Genomic DNA, 15,186 nt, shown 5'->3' with positions numbered 1-15,186 from the left:
GATCTGGATGGGGAGGAACAAACTCAGACTCAACCCATCCAAGACCGAGTGGCTGTGGCTTCCGTCGTCCCGATATAGTCAGTTGGCACCATCTCTGACTATTGGGGGCGAGTCGTTGGCCCCCACAGATGGGGTTCGCAACTTGGGCATCCTCCTGGACTCACGGCTGTCTTTTGAAGAGCATATGACGGCCGTAGCCAGGAGGACTTTTTATCAGGTTCGCCTGATTCGCCAGTTGCATCCCTTTCTGGATCGGGACTCGTTACGCACGGTCACTCACGCCCTTGTCACCTCACGCCTGGATTATTGTAATGCTCTCTACATGGGGCTCCCCTTGAGAAGCACCCGAAGGCTCCAACTGGTCCAGAATGCGGCCGCGCGGGTGGTAATGGGAGCAATGTGGCGCTCTCATGTAACCCCCCTCCTGCGCGAGCTGCACTGGCTCCCAGTGGTCTTCCGGGTGCGCTTCAAGGTTTTGGTTACTATCTTTAGAGCGCTCCATGGCTCAGGACCAGGGTACTTACGAGACCGCCTCCTGCCACCAATAGCCTCTCACCGACCAGTTCGCTCCCATAGAGAGGGACTCCTCAGGGTGCCGTCGGCCAAACAATGTCGACTGACGGCCCCCAGGGGGAGAGCCTTTTCTGTGGGGGCACCTACCATCTGGAACGGGCTTCCCCCAGAGTTACGAAACATCCAAGACTTACGCATATTCCGCCGAGCCCTGAAAACATTTCTATTCCAACAAGCTGGTCTGGCCTAACTCTCCCTTTTTAATTGGCTTTTAAACTGTCTTTTAAATTGGGTTTTAAACCTCTTTAGATAAATTTGGATGTTTTTTAATCTTTGAGCCTAAATTACTTAATCTGTTTCTTAATAGTTTTTAACTTCTATATGTATTTGTATTTATTATGGCTGTTCACCGCCCTGAGTCCTTCGGGAGTAGGGCGGTATACAAATATGAAAAATAATAATAATAATAATAATAACCCATCTTTTTAACCTTGAATTTTATCTATCTTTTTTCTAATATTTATATATAGGTTTTTATGTTTTATATTTTACTTGTACACTGTCCAAAGTCATTTTGTGAGAGAGATGGGCTGTTTTCTAAATTTGAGGGGTAAATAAATATTATTCAACAAGTTTCTGATGACCCCAAATGAGCTGTATGAGCAGACTTGTCCAACCCGCCACCCACAGGTTGCACATGGCCCTGGGCAGCTTGTCATACGGCTCTACAAGGTCATAAAAAATACTGAAAAATAAAGGAAATGTGTTATTTATACACATTTATACATTATATATTCGATATGAGGCCCAAGATAACTCCTCTTCGCTCAGTGTGGCCAGTGCAGGCCAAAGGTTTGGGCCACCATGCTCCAGGGACTCGCTCAGTTAAGCCAAGCTGGCCGAGAGGCTCCCACACCCAGGGCCTCCCTGTCCTAACAAGGCCAACAAATCTGCCGTCTGGAAAAGAAGGGCCCGTCCTTCCCTGCTGGGAAACCCAGCTGCCTCTCTCCTCAGGGTTCCTCTTCTGCAGCCCTTTCTAAGCTAAGCGCGTCGGAGCAGTTTGCCTGAGCTGAACAGAAGGGTTAACACGAGAGGCACTTCATCGCAAGGGTAACTCAAGCGACACTGATGTGAATCAATGTTCCTTTTGTGAATGCATTACTTGGCAGAAACTGGCTTTTTGTATCCCCCTTAAACGAAGCCGGCAACACACACAAAAAAAGAGTGGGGGGGTGAATGTCCTTCAAACAAAAGGATGAGGTGAAAATAAAGAGAGACTCGCCTGCACTTTATTCTCTTCCATAGAAGCAAATGCATTTGGTGCTTTTTATACATTAATCAATCAATATCACTGACTGTACATCAGCAGTGCAGCCAAGTTATGAATGACCTTTCTGGCAAAGAGGACATTTTTAATGCTCACAAAATTGCTCAGAGATTTGCAACTTTCTGAAGTTATGCCTGCATGACTGCACCTTAAAAGTGAGACTCTTAGCAGAACCTGCTGGCTTGCGTAAGCTAAAAAAGGGGTCACCACACATGTGCCTGTGTATACAATCCTGTGCTGTCCCAACCCCCAAGCCGTCCTTATGCTGACTAACCAAGGGGATGCCCACCTCTAGGGAGGCCTGACCTTATGGCAGCAGTCTTCCCCCCACACCCACTCCTCATAGGAAACCCACAAAAGGCTGCTCCTCAAAGGTAACCAGACGGCTTCCTTCAAGCCACCTGGAATTGGCTATGCTGCAGCCAGAACAAACTCCAAGAGGGTCACCTTGTCCATACTTAGGCTTACGTTTCCTTGAACCATCCACAGCAATTCCATTTTCCCTTCCTGAAGGATCATCATCAGGATCTTTTACGTAAGATAAAAGCGATACAGTTAGATTAATAAAGGTGACCATAGAGATCTCTCTATTTTGAAAGAAGTGATTCCTAAAACACACCGTTGATATTTTAAAGATAAAATGTTAAAGATTTTTAGGTAATTTTTTTATTTTTTAAAGATAAAAAGATAAAAAGTTATACATATTTTTTTAGAAAAAAATGATCAGTTTTCCCTGAAAATATTTCAATATTCCAAAGTGACTTCATTTAATGTAATAAAATTGACTGAATAGTAAGGTACACTTAGCTTATCCTAAAGACATTTAGAAAGACTCTGAGCATGAGGTATTTTTTAGGTCCAAACCCTTTTCTTGCAATCCGGATTCATTTACAATCAACCTCTGGAGAGGAAGTAAAAATGTGCTACACAGACCTCCTGGGGTGCGGGTACTTGACAGGGGTGGGTTCTACTTTCCTTTACTACCAGTTCGCAACGGGGCCACACGCATCTCTTTTTTCTCTCCCCCTGCCCAATTCTGTATCAGGCAGTCAGAAGATAATCCAGGAGCCCTGGGGCATTTCCTCCTGGCTGCTGGTAGTAATTTGACATACACTGGTGTGCGTGTGCGTGCGTGCGTGTGTGTGTGTGTGTGTGTTTGCGCATGTGTGCGTGTATCCAACCAACCACTCAAAAAACCTGAGGGAGCTCACCCAGTGATGTTCACTTCCCCAGCCTTGTTTTAGGTCTGCAGTCCAGGAAAGCCCCCCATGCCTTTCCTAGCTTCCCTGGGTAAGTCTGTAGACACCCAGGCTCAGGCCAAGGCCAACGGGGGGAAGGTCCCGGAAGGAAGACCAGCCCTCTTGCTCCTGGCAGGCAAGGCCAGAACTGGCCTCAGGCGAAGGCTCCTACACAGAAACCTGGGTTGAGTTGAATCCTAACGGGACGTGAATGTACTTGCTCAGTCTTCCAATGTCTCAGAGGCTGCCCCAAAGAAGAGGGGTCGACCTATCCTCCAAAGTACCTGAAGGCAGGACTAGAAGCAACGGATAGAAACTGATCAAGGAGAGAGCCAACCTAGAACTAAGGTGAAACTTGCTGACAGTTAATTAGAACAATTAATCGGTGGAACGGCTTCCCTCCAGAAACTGTAGGTGCTCCATCACTGGAGGTTTTAAAGAAGAGACTGGACAACCATTGGTCTGAAATGGTATAGGGTTTGCTGTTTGAGCAGGGGGTTGGACTAGAAGACCTCCAAGGACCCTTCCAACTCTTGTTACTTTGTTATTCTGTAAATACTGCTTAGCAAGTTCAAAATGGAAAGGAAACACCTCAAAATATGGAACAGTGTCAAACAATGACATACATACATACATACATACATACATACATACATACCCACCATCTTTTCGGATAAGCCATGTTTATATGATCACAGAAAATAAATAGAAAATAGAAGGCTTTCTAACATACGCCGCAAAATGTTTGGCTTTTCAACTACCAACACGACATTATCTACATTCAAAAGTAACATCACCAAAAATATTATTTCTACACGTCCATTAATATATGAAACAAGAAAGGGGGATTATCACCTTTGCTTGCCCGCTGCCTGGACCATTTGCTAAGCATTCCATTTGTTCTCATGCATATTTTACTTCCATCATATACCATTCTTACCACATTCAGCAATCAAATCCATATTCGTGCAAAACATTCCATAATTCAAGCCTATTTATTGGTCAAATGTTTTCTCTGCACCAAGCTACTTTGAGGCTAAAACACAGAATTATGGAGGGACAGAATCCCAAAGGAGGGAAAAGGGGCAACAGACGGAGTAGGTTCCCTCAGCCACAGGAGCCACAGGGGGAGCCAGAGGAGCTGCTCAGCTTTGCTTCCTTCTCTCTCCTTTGCCTGGGCTGAACAGGAGCAGCTCCCTGGAACAGCCAGGGCCGAAGAGGTCAGGTGAGCCTGAAAGGAACAGCAATTCTTGGCAACCAAGCATCCCTTCCTCTTGGAGGCAGAAAAGCCCAGAGGGATACATCACCACCACCACCCCGTAAGAAGGATGGGCAAAGTTGCTTTGAGTACCTACTTGGGAGGAGGGGTCTTGTGCAAAAAGGAAGCCGGGGGTGGAAAGCAAGGACGGTGGAGAACTGGGCTGGAATGAGAAACAGAACAGGGAACTACCAAGCATCTCTTGGGCAAACCAACAGTGTACTTGGAATCGGGTCGACTGAGTAAAACACAAGTAAACCAGCCATGATTATGTCCACTGCAGAGGACTGGATCCTTTGCAGCAAGAGAGAGATCTGAGAAAGAAAGCAGTTTAGCCAAAAGATTCAAAGTAGTGTAAAAAGACTGCTGAAAGGATTAGTGTGGGGTGGGGGGGAAGCTCCCATTTAGACAGCAAGCCAACCAAGATGGCCTTATGCTCTTCTGGACCAAAGGCTGTCCAACCTTTCCTTGAACTCCTCCCTCCACAGATGGAGGCAGCCTATCCTATTCGGATAGGGAGGCACAGGAGAGGCCACATGAGGGCATTCTTAAAGGAAGCACCCCACCAAGATGTTTTCATTTCTCCTTGATTTTATGGCGAAACACTAAATATTTCCCAAATTCCCACTCACCATTTCTTTTTGTCTCCATGCTGACCAAACGCCTTGATGCGTCTCATTTGAAAATCTGATTTTGCTCGGGAAAGGATTGGAAGCCTTTGGGCTGCATGCAGCTTCCTCAGAAACTGCCCAGGAGCCCAAGAAGCCAGGGTCCCTCTCTCATGCCCTCTGCCTTCTACAGAAGGGCCTTATCATCATTGCCAAGGATGCCTGCAAAAGGCATATCGGCACAAACCAAGCTGGACCCCTGGCCAAGTGACTGTGTTTAGCACCTTTGACCAGACTACAGCTGAGACCTTTGGAAACCACTGGCTGCTGGAGTCAGGCTCCCTGCCCCAGACCAGGCCAGGCCCCAGCAGCACTGGAAACACCCCTTTGCTCTGGACAGATCAGAAATCTAAGCAGTATCGTCCACACTCAGTGTTCAGCTCCTTGCCTAGGAAAAACATGCATGCCCTGGAATCCTACCACACAAGCAATGGGAGCAGGACTACAACCTGCTGGTCAAGAAGGCCACTCACCAGTGTCAGTAGCTGGGCAGTGCTGGATGGTGAAGATTTGGCCCAGGTCCTCCTCTTTCTCAGGAAGGCTCTTCTGCAAGCGCTTCAACTTGCGCAAACTTTCGGTTCGCTGGTGCTTCATGGAACGTACATGCTGAATAAGATTGAGTTTGGCCTTGGTGGAGTAGTTGCAAAGGACACAGTGGTAAAAACAGCTTTCCCCTTCCAGTCCGCTCTCATGGTTCTGAAGATGCTGCAGAGAGAAGCACAGAACAAACCCAGGCCCAGGTGAGAAGCAGAGGAACAACTGAGTTCCCTCTGGAATCTGAATCTGAACAGGGCCAAAGCCCAAGTGCCCCTTTCCCCCTCTTGGCACTGCAAGGGTATCTTGGGAAGAACGGAAGGCTTCTGCTTTCAAGAGATATTTGCTTCCAGACTCATCCATGCTCATACTTACCTAGGCATATGAGTCTTCGGTAGCTGCTGTCTAAAACTATCGGATTGAGACAAGGGAGTCTGTGGACCAGAATTACTTCATTCATCTAACAAAGCAACCGGTTCCTAGGGAAGAACCTGGTTGGTTTCCAGTCCACCCACTTTGAAAGCAGCCGTTTTGTCTCTGGATCAGACTCTTGAGACACAAGAGCAAAGGAAGGAAACAGGGCAGCGACGGAGGAGGAGAAGGCAGGAGAAAGTCCCGCTTCTTTGCTGCTCCCCTTTTTGGCACAGCGCCCGGCCTCTGATGATGGCACAAAGTGCGGCTCAACAGAAGCTCTGCTGAGGAGCCGCTTGGTGTCGCCAGGCCGGGCGCCTTGGCCCGTCCTCCAGTCAACCGCTGGCCTCCCTCTCCGTCAACTACTGAAGCAGGCTGGTTGTCATGAAATATTAGTTTTGGGTAATCTATCTACACACACCATACCCAAAATTATGTAGGCTACCCTTTTGGGGAAATGAGCAAGTAAAAAAGGAAATCAACAATTCTCCACTAGAAGACAGCATCCCTGCTCTTTGGAACTGAACTGTATCCGGAAACCACTAAAATGGATTTATTGTTACAAAAGAATTCCGCCCCCACCCCCCCCCAAAAAAGAATCTATTTTATGCCTGCTGCAGGTCATTAGAAAACTCCAAACAAACTCTGACAGGACAGGCTGATCACTTCCTTTAATCTGGAGGGCCGTATCAGAGAAGCTTCTGGTCAGAGGTTTCTAAGTGTGTGTGTGGTGGTGGGGGGGGTTTCACACATAGAATGTCAAATCTGGATCCCTTCACTTTTTGAGCTGGATCAAAGTCCCATTTGATCTGCATTATGTTTCTGCAACCCCCCCCCTCAAACCATCCCATTTATTGGAGAGAGGCTGCCGCCCGGGGCAGAGCAATCTCTCTGCACAGCACCTGAATCACCTGCAATGACAGCCCACCGTGTCCGGAAGGGCAAAGAAGGAAACACTAGTTGCTCCCAACTCTCCTAAGGCAGGGTCATCCCTACCGTGGGTCAGAGGAAAGGGGCAGCGGTTATCATGAAAGAGGCCACACTTTTACTGCCCAGAAGAGGGATTTTCTGCCGTAGGTCAGATTGGTGTCTTTGGGACCTTTGCTCTTCCCACCATCCAAGGGTCTTGTGCCAGCCTAGGTGGCTCAGGAGACAGCAGAGAACCTACAAGCAGGCGGCTTCACCTGGAGCCCAGAGGCAGAGCAGCCTCTGCCGCCTTGATTCTCAAACAAGCAGCACCTTAAAAGGAGAGACAGAGGACAGAAGCTGGCCAGGCAGGGTGGCACATTTGCTATAGGTGGTGGTTGATCGATTTCACAAAAGTTTAGATTTCTTCCGCACCCAACTGGTACAGTAGCAAGGCAGAGCTCCCTCTTCTCCGTCGCTCCCAGGTGGGACAGGAGGATGGCAGCGTGCCAAGGTACTCACAGGGAAGCCCAAGCCCCCAAATAACAGGCCCCTCCCAGATCAGTGCCAGTCACTTTTTTCCCCATGGTTTTCTCCAACTCTTGCAGTCATCAGAGCTGGATTCGAATCCCGCTCCCATTCCCCATGGATAACTAGCTGGTGGAATTTTGCTCCGCCTTCCAAGCCTCATTAAAAGCCCACATTGCTCAGTCTCAAGATGGAAAGCTCAGCATAGATTTTACTGAATGTTAAATCAAGCAGCAAGCACAGCCAGCAAACTCTGTGGCACTTTAACTTTAAATAATGCAATAATTATTGAATTTCCTTTTTATAACTGAAGTGCTGGAATGTAAACAATGGGGCTGTAATTGCAGGAAGGGGGGATCAATAGAGGCAATCGTTTTCAGCCATGTTAATTGTAAATACAATTGCTCCAAGATGTCAGCCTTGTTCCTCTCGCTCCAGAATCACCCTAACGGATGACAGAGTCCAACTTTCCCATTATAGCTGTTCGTTCCTTTAAGAGGTTCTCAATCAGGTCTGATCAATCTGTCAAGATAATGCATGGAGTAAGTAAGACTCTTCCAAACACAAATGCCCAATCAATAGCCCCAACCAGCTTAATGAGGAGGGGCTACGGCCCCCAGGGAGGCAAGAGTCAGCTTCAGCCAGCCAGCTAAGCAGATCAACGCTTAACGAGGCTGCCCTGTAGGCAAATGCCGAGGGCGGTAAAGACCCTCTCCAGGGACAGAGGGAAGACCCAACTGAGGCAGGCTGGAGGGCCTTGGGCAAGGCTCCGCATGGGTCATTCCAAGGGACAGGAGACCTGACAGCTGTAACATCTGCCCTCCTCTCATGTCCTCCTCAGCTCCTCAAATCAGCCCTTCAGAATTTGGCCCTTTGACTGTAGCCATTAAAATGCAACTGGAAAAATCTGCCTGAGAATTCTTGCTTTGATTGATTTATGAAACCATAACACCTCGTCCTAAAAATTATAAAACGATCATTCTTTCAACAGGGTGGCTTGCTAGATGTAGCTCATCCATGCTCAGCTTCTGTGAGTTGGCTTCAGACATTCAAACAACAATGATTACCCCATGGCCCCATTTTTATATATTTAATGTATATTCCAGCTTTATAATTTTAATAAATAACTCAAGGTGGCAAACAACAACAACAACAACCCGGTGAGGTGAGTTGGGCTGAGACAGAGAGACTGGCACAAAGTCACCCAGCTGTCTTTCATGGCTATGGCGCCAAATCATTTCAATACTTAGCAATTCACATCTGCTTCCTCTGTACATTCTTTCATTCATTCTCTCTCTCTCTCTCTCTCTCTCTCTCTCTCTCTCACACACACACACACACACACACACACACACTCCTACTACTAACAGAATTTCTCTCTTAGATATTCATAATGAGTGGCTCAAGCTTATTCCAATTTAGGGAAGTTTTGAGCACATGTCAAGGAGCTCCTTGAGGTTCAAGTGCCTCTCATCAAACAAGCCATAAAAACCAAGCCTTTTGCTCAGGGCCCCAAGAAAGCAAGACCACTGGGGTCCAGACTGTTGGTTACTGCAACTTCTGTAGCAGTGGTGAAATCCTCCTCAGATCGCCACTGGTTCACTGCCTGCACATGCGCGTTGTGCACCAAAAGCACGCTTCACACGGAAAAAGAAGACTTCATTAGGTAAATAGAACGGGGGGGAAACAGCTGTGCCGCGTGATTTAGCTTCGCTAGAAAGCAGGATTTTATCACTACCTGTTTTCCCGAACCGGAGCGAACCAGTAGCATTTTTTTTAAAAAATTTGATTTATATGCCGCCCTTCTCTGGAGACTCAGGGCGGCTTACAATGCGTTAAGCAATAGCCTTCATACTTTTGTATATTTATACAAAGTCAGCTTATTGCCCCCACAAACTGGGTCCTCATTTAACCTACCTTAGAAAGGATGGAAGGCTGAGTCAACTTTGAGCCTGGTGAGAATTGAACTCTCAGTAATTGCAGACAGCTGGTGTTCATCACAATGCTATCAGTCTGCTGAGCCACCAGGCCCCTTCACCCCTCTTCTGTAGGCATCGAAGCCCAAATAGGCCAACATGAAGAAATCTACTCATCCCACAGGAAACAAGAGCTACTTTCACCCTGGGTTCCAGAACTTCAGCCTGAGAAAGTCCACACACATACGTAAACACATGAAGGAGAAGCCGCTCAGGAAGAGATGGACAGCTGGGGAGCCCTTGATGTTCTCTCAGCTTGGTTGTTTGCTTGCAGACATTTCATTACCCAACTAGATAACATCAGCAGTATGAATGAATGAATGCGGGATTTGGTCCCTATTTATCTACAGTAGCTTGCCCTGCCAGTGATACACCATTCAAAAGGGACAATAAAAAAACCTAAGAAAAGCAAACAAAAAGAGCAAAACACATCCTTTCCAGCAGCCAATGTCCAGATAAATGGGGATGAACATCAGATAAATAATCATACAGAAAACAATTCCCTAATCAAGGAATCACCAAGAAGAAAACCACATCTCCATCAAAACTGGAATAGCAAGTTATTGTGTATAAACATACCTCACACTCACTCACACTGATGTCGTTACCTAGTTGGGTAGTAAAATGTCTGCAAGCAAACAATCAAGCTTAGAGAGCACAATGGATTCTACAGCTGAACTGCAAGTTACTTATATTCTCTTCTTTTAAAGATGGACAACGCTCCTTCAAGGAGACTTATCTCGATATAGCAATTATTTTGTCAGTGTTACCAGCTGGTTGTGTGCAGCTGAATTCTTTGCCTGAAATAAGAATTATCAATTACAATTACAAGCAATTACATGAACAATCCTGCCTTAAATTCCTACAGCAACAGCCTCTTGCAGGATATAAGAGTTCTGTAATCAAACAGCCTTGAGAATATTTGGTGAATAAAATAAAGGATAGTTACATGTCAAGCATATGGTATTTAAAAACATCCATCTGGCTAACATCAATGAGAATTAGTTGACCTGAAAGGAGTAAGATTCTTACAGTACCTATTCTTTTTCTTCCTAGCTCTCAAAAGACCTAGCACCCAGCATCTCTGAGGAAAAGGGTGTCAAGCAGAATGAGAACCTAAATGCTTGGAGAAGAGACTCTGCTGAGATATGTGGACCAAAAATTCAACCCCCAGCAGGTCCTAGCACCCAATTGAGCCCTCTGCCCCTTTCATCTGCCCCCATTATTCTAAGCAGCAGCACTTTCTCTTCCTTGAAATGACTTCAATTGTAGCAGCCACGATCCAAACACCTGTACCAGGTCCTTGGCTTGCAACATGGTGCCTCCAGGATGAAGGAAAGATGCTTCTCGATATCAACTATTGGAGAAGAACATGACATGATCTGCTGGAGGTGTCAGCTCCTTGGTCCTACTGGAGACAGGAGGCAATAGACTTTTATTCCGTTTCAGTACCTGTCTGAGTAGGATCAGATCTAGCAATGCAACACCAAGTGAGAAAGCATGTTCCTGGGCTGCCATTGTGTGCCAAGAGGTGTTTAATTAGAGGAAAAGGAAGATGACTGTGTGTCCTTCTGTCTGATGCATAAGTTCACTGAAAAAAGGCAGAAGGAGAGGAGAGAAATGGAAGGCTTGCAGCTGCAGCTTTCCACTGGAGGCCGTCCACTGTCAACACTGGGACCTACTAATGGAGAGGTAAAACTTAGCAATTGTTTAATTCCCCCTAAAATTAACACAGACCCAGGGACTAGCTTGACCAAGCCAGGACGGAAAGGACGAGCTGCATAACTGCACAGACAATTCATAATCAAACAGGATGAAAGACCGGGGGAGGGGTGTCCTATTGGCCTCCTGCTATTCAGAATAAAGGCTTGTAGTACTAGGAAAGCAGCGGTGGCAGCGACATTTGTAGGTGAGCCTTTTGTGGCTTCCCACCTGACACCCAAACAGGCCCCACAGATGGCCACCAGAGCCGGTTCCTCTCCTGACAAAGAAAGAAAGGATCTCTGCACTAGGCAAACGAGGCCCAACCTCTCTCTCACCTAGGAAGTCTTTGCTCCCCAGTGGGGCTTCCTCGGGGACTGAAGGAGGAAGAGGTTCAGAAGGCCCATCTTGGGACACCCTTGGTGACGGACATTGGCAAGACCTTTCCCTCCCTTTCAATTCACACCAGCAGGGCTCCCATCTGGGTGGAGAAAGCCAAACAGAAACAGCAAAGAAGCCCCCCCCCCCAGCTGTGGGTGATATCAATCATGTTGCATGGGGATTTAGTGAGAGCTCCGAGACCCTGAACAGCTGCTGAGATGATATTTCTTCTGGCCTGGCTCTCGTGGAGAGGGCAGTTCTATTTACTTCATTTACCTATTTTACTACCTTTATAAGCCACCCACTCCATGCCAAATACAAAATTTAAAGTGAAACAATTCTCCAAATAGAAAAAAAAAATACCTGTCTGGTTCTTTGGCTCAGCTTTCTCCTTAAACACACCCTCGCTCAACTTCTCTTGTTAGAGCTTCCTCAGTCCAGACTGTTCATCCCATGCTTCTGGATTCTTCTGACCTTCCCTATCCAAAGGGGTACTTCTAGATTGCCAGTCAAAGAGAAAGCCTGGAGCACTGCTGGTCCAGCCTGAAGCTGGTTCCAGAGCAGAGAAGCTCTTGTGCCCCAGCTGGGTTCAAATTCCAGGGTTCAAATTCCTGGGCTGAATCCCCCCTTTCCTTCCCCGCTGCCAAAATTGGTGGGAAAGGATTGTTTAGGCGCTCGAGCCCTTGTCAACCTGTTTCAAGGCAACACTCCTAGTCCTGAAAAACCCCAAGGACATCGAGCCAAGGGGACGCTCTCCAGAGAAGGCAGCGGCAACCCATGTAATCCATTAGGAAGGTAAGCCGGCCAGGGGTGTCTGAAGAAACAGCTCAGTCCCAAGAGACCGAGGGAGGGCTCCTCTCCCAGGACCTGCCTTGTAGCAACCTGGATTTCATTCAGGTGCTTTAACGTTTCCTTTTGTAGGAATGATCAGCAGCCTTTCTCCTACAGTGCTGCTTGCTTCTTTAAAAAAATGTGCTATTGGTAGCTTGTCAATTTCTATTCAAAAGCCTGAGGTGAACTACGCAGGGAGTGGAGGACAGCCACAAGTTTGGATAAACACCACTGAAAATCTTGACTTCCCACAAACTGACAGAACAGGGACAGGTGGTGGGGCAAGGTCCCCCCTCTTTCAGATGGAGGAGGGGCAGGCCAGCGGGGGGGGGGGGGAGGGGGGCCAGAGACAGGGCCTGAAAAGAGAGCCTCTTCCCCAGACCAAGATCCACACTGGCTGCTCAACTAGTGTGATGTGGACAACACACACAAGAGACCCTGCTGGATTCATGAGTTGCAAAACACGCACCCTCTCGATGGGGGGAATCCCCTTTCTGTTTTGGGAGCCATTGAGGAAGCAAAAAGCGAATCCTTTCACTGAGAGGGCACAAGTTACCCAACTAATGAATCTGGCAGATCATGGAAGATTGGCACAAACTTTATTCTGCTGCCTAAACCAGCTGAAGCCCCACCAATGCCACTGCCAGAGCACCTCAAGCGCTTACACATCATTAATACATTGTGTCTATACTTTTATTCTGTCTTAGTGTGGAATAACTAAACTAATTTACAAAAGGCCCCAAGGCCAAAGCAAGGCAAACTGACCCAGCTTCCTTGGGAAAGGAGTCAAGAGTCCACCCCAGCCAGGAACACCCCCCCCCCAGAAAGGCCTCCCACCCCTTTTTCTGCTAGGGAGAATGATGCTAGAAGCAGTGGTCCGGGGGGGGAGGGGGCTCCCAGGGCTGTTCTCCTTACACTGGACCTTTCTGGAGCATTGCCGGCCATTGCAGGCAGGATGGCACGCATTGTGTTTCATAGTGGGCCCCGTCTACGTGGTATACGGAAGCTAAGGAGTAGCAGGAAGAAAGGAGAGTGACAGGGGGTGGCCTGGCGCTCTCTCACCCGGCCAACATCTGGAGGATTTTCTCCCTCCAAGAGGCGAGAACTTGATTACATCCAGTTAGCTGCACGCTAAACTGATTAAGCAAGTGCCAGGCAAAGGAATCAGGTTAGCTGGAGGAGAGGAACGTCCCGAGAGCCTCCGCTAAGGAGAGCAGGGATGGGGCTGGAGCTGGGGCCAATGAACCCACAGGTCCCACACCAGGCCAGTCTGCTGCTACCCATACCACAGGCAGGCAGGGCCCGGCAGGGCCTCCCCACAGCAACAAAAGGGGGAGTTGCATCCAGAGCCACCTCCTTGCTCACATCGAGACGCAGAAATGCACCAGCAGGTGCAACCTCTGGCGACACAAACGAGGGGCTGTTGGAAACCCCTCACTCTGGCTTCCCAGAAGGATACACGCAGGCCCATCCTCCTCAGAGATGCCCACCTTGTCTTTCAGCAGCTAGCCTGCCTCTGGGCCCGGGTATGGGGGCTGAGCTCCAGAGCCAGAGCCAGAGCCAGAGCCAGAGCCAGAGCCAGAGCCAGAGCCAGAGCCAGAGCCAGCCTCTGGAGGGGAAGGGAGGAGAGCAGGGAAGGCTGGAAACCAGGAGTGCAGCAGGCCAAAGCTCGGAAGACGAGGTGTCTGGGGAGCAAAGCTGCCGCTTAGATTTATCGCAGGTGGTGCCCGATTGTTCATACTAAAGCCATTACGGGATGATTAGAGAAAAAGGTGAAGCTCTGAGTCCAGGGAAAATCAATACAAACGTCTGGAGCAATTCTGCCATACCAGTGAAAGGGTTGTAAGGGGGGGTGGGGGCGGGGGGGGCAGAGGAAGCTGCAGCCAGACCCAGCGGACGAGGGAGAGGGTTGCACTCCAATGGCCCTAATCGGCCTTGGGGGCAGCAAGGGCCTCAGCAGGCGCGGGCGAGGAGTGGTGCCTGCTGGGTTGAAGCCCACCCCCAGGAGCACCTGCCCCATGGCCCCCCTGCCGCCTCACCTTGTACAGCTTCAGGCTAGCCTCGTGCCTGGAATTGCCGGTGTGAAGGTGCAGCTTCTCCAGGCTGTTGGTGTAATAATCACAGGCGTTGCACTTCAAGTGCACCGGGTTCCCAATCGCCACGCACTTGAGGCGCCACTCGTTGGCCTTTCCGCCCTCCCTGATGTGCGCCACCAGCTGGTACTTCTGCAGGTGCTTCTCAGTCTTGCAGTGCAGCTGAAAGTTGGCCTTGAGCTGTGTGCTGTAATGGCACAGCCGGCACTGGTAGGCCTCCCCCATGGCCCCCTTCCACTCCTCCTCGGGCAGGGCCCGCTCCGCATTCAGGTGCAGCCCCAGAAGGTCCAAGGTGTCAGTGGTGAACTTGTTGCACACGGCACACTGGAACAGCTTCAGTGAAGGGTCGCTGGTCTGGGCAAAGGTCTCCCCCAGGTTCATGAGCTCCTCGGACACCAGCTGCCCTCCCCCGAGCCGTGGGTCCAGAGGGATCTCTCCCCCCACTGTGCAGAAAGAGAAGAACGGCAGTCAGAGAGACTCCCCTGGCCAACTGCCCACTTCCAGGGGACCCTGGGCTCTCGGCTCGAGTCCAGGAGCCTGGCCCAGCTGGAGCGTGACTGGGTAGCCCCCACGTGCCTCCCCCACCATAATGTAACCCATGAGCTCATGAAACGCACGCCTGCCCCACGCACCCAGAACTTTGTTGGGCAGCAGGCTCTCTATTCCATGAGACTGAAGGATGGGCTAAGGCTTGGGCTCAGGAGCCGAGACCATGCTGCCTTCACTCTAATTGGGACAGGGTGATAGAGTTTCCAAAGGGCACAAATAAACGTGAAATCAGAATAGCTTGAGTCATTTCAAAAATACCAAGGAGCTGCATA

At 48.9% G+C, this 15,186-nt stretch overlaps 1 protein-coding gene across 1 annotated transcript in view; it reads right to left on the bottom strand.

Moving 5' to 3' along the window:
• Positions 1–15,186, bottom strand: part of ZFHX3 (zinc finger homeobox 3) — a 77,008-nt gene that overhangs the window by 25,479 nt on the left and 36,343 nt on the right. Inside the window, exons 3-4 of the mRNA XM_070952678.1 lie at positions 14,312–14,808; positions 5,478–5,709 (exon numbers count right to left, since the gene is read on the bottom strand). Of these exons, the coding sequence (XP_070808779.1) occupies positions 5,478–5,709; positions 14,312–14,808 (729 nt within the window). The remainder of the gene's footprint in view (positions 1–5,477; positions 5,710–14,311; positions 14,809–15,186) is intronic.

The sequence above is a fragment of the Pituophis catenifer genome, unplaced genomic scaffold, assembly GCF_029215685.1.
Source record: "Pituophis catenifer annectens isolate HBS135680 unplaced genomic scaffold, rPitCat1.0.hap2 SCAF_13, whole genome shotgun sequence".
NCBI lineage: Eukaryota > Metazoa > Chordata > Lepidosauria > Squamata > Colubridae > Pituophis > Pituophis catenifer.
Note: the sequence above shows the minus strand (reverse complement) of the source record. Positions and strands in the feature narration are given on the sequence as shown.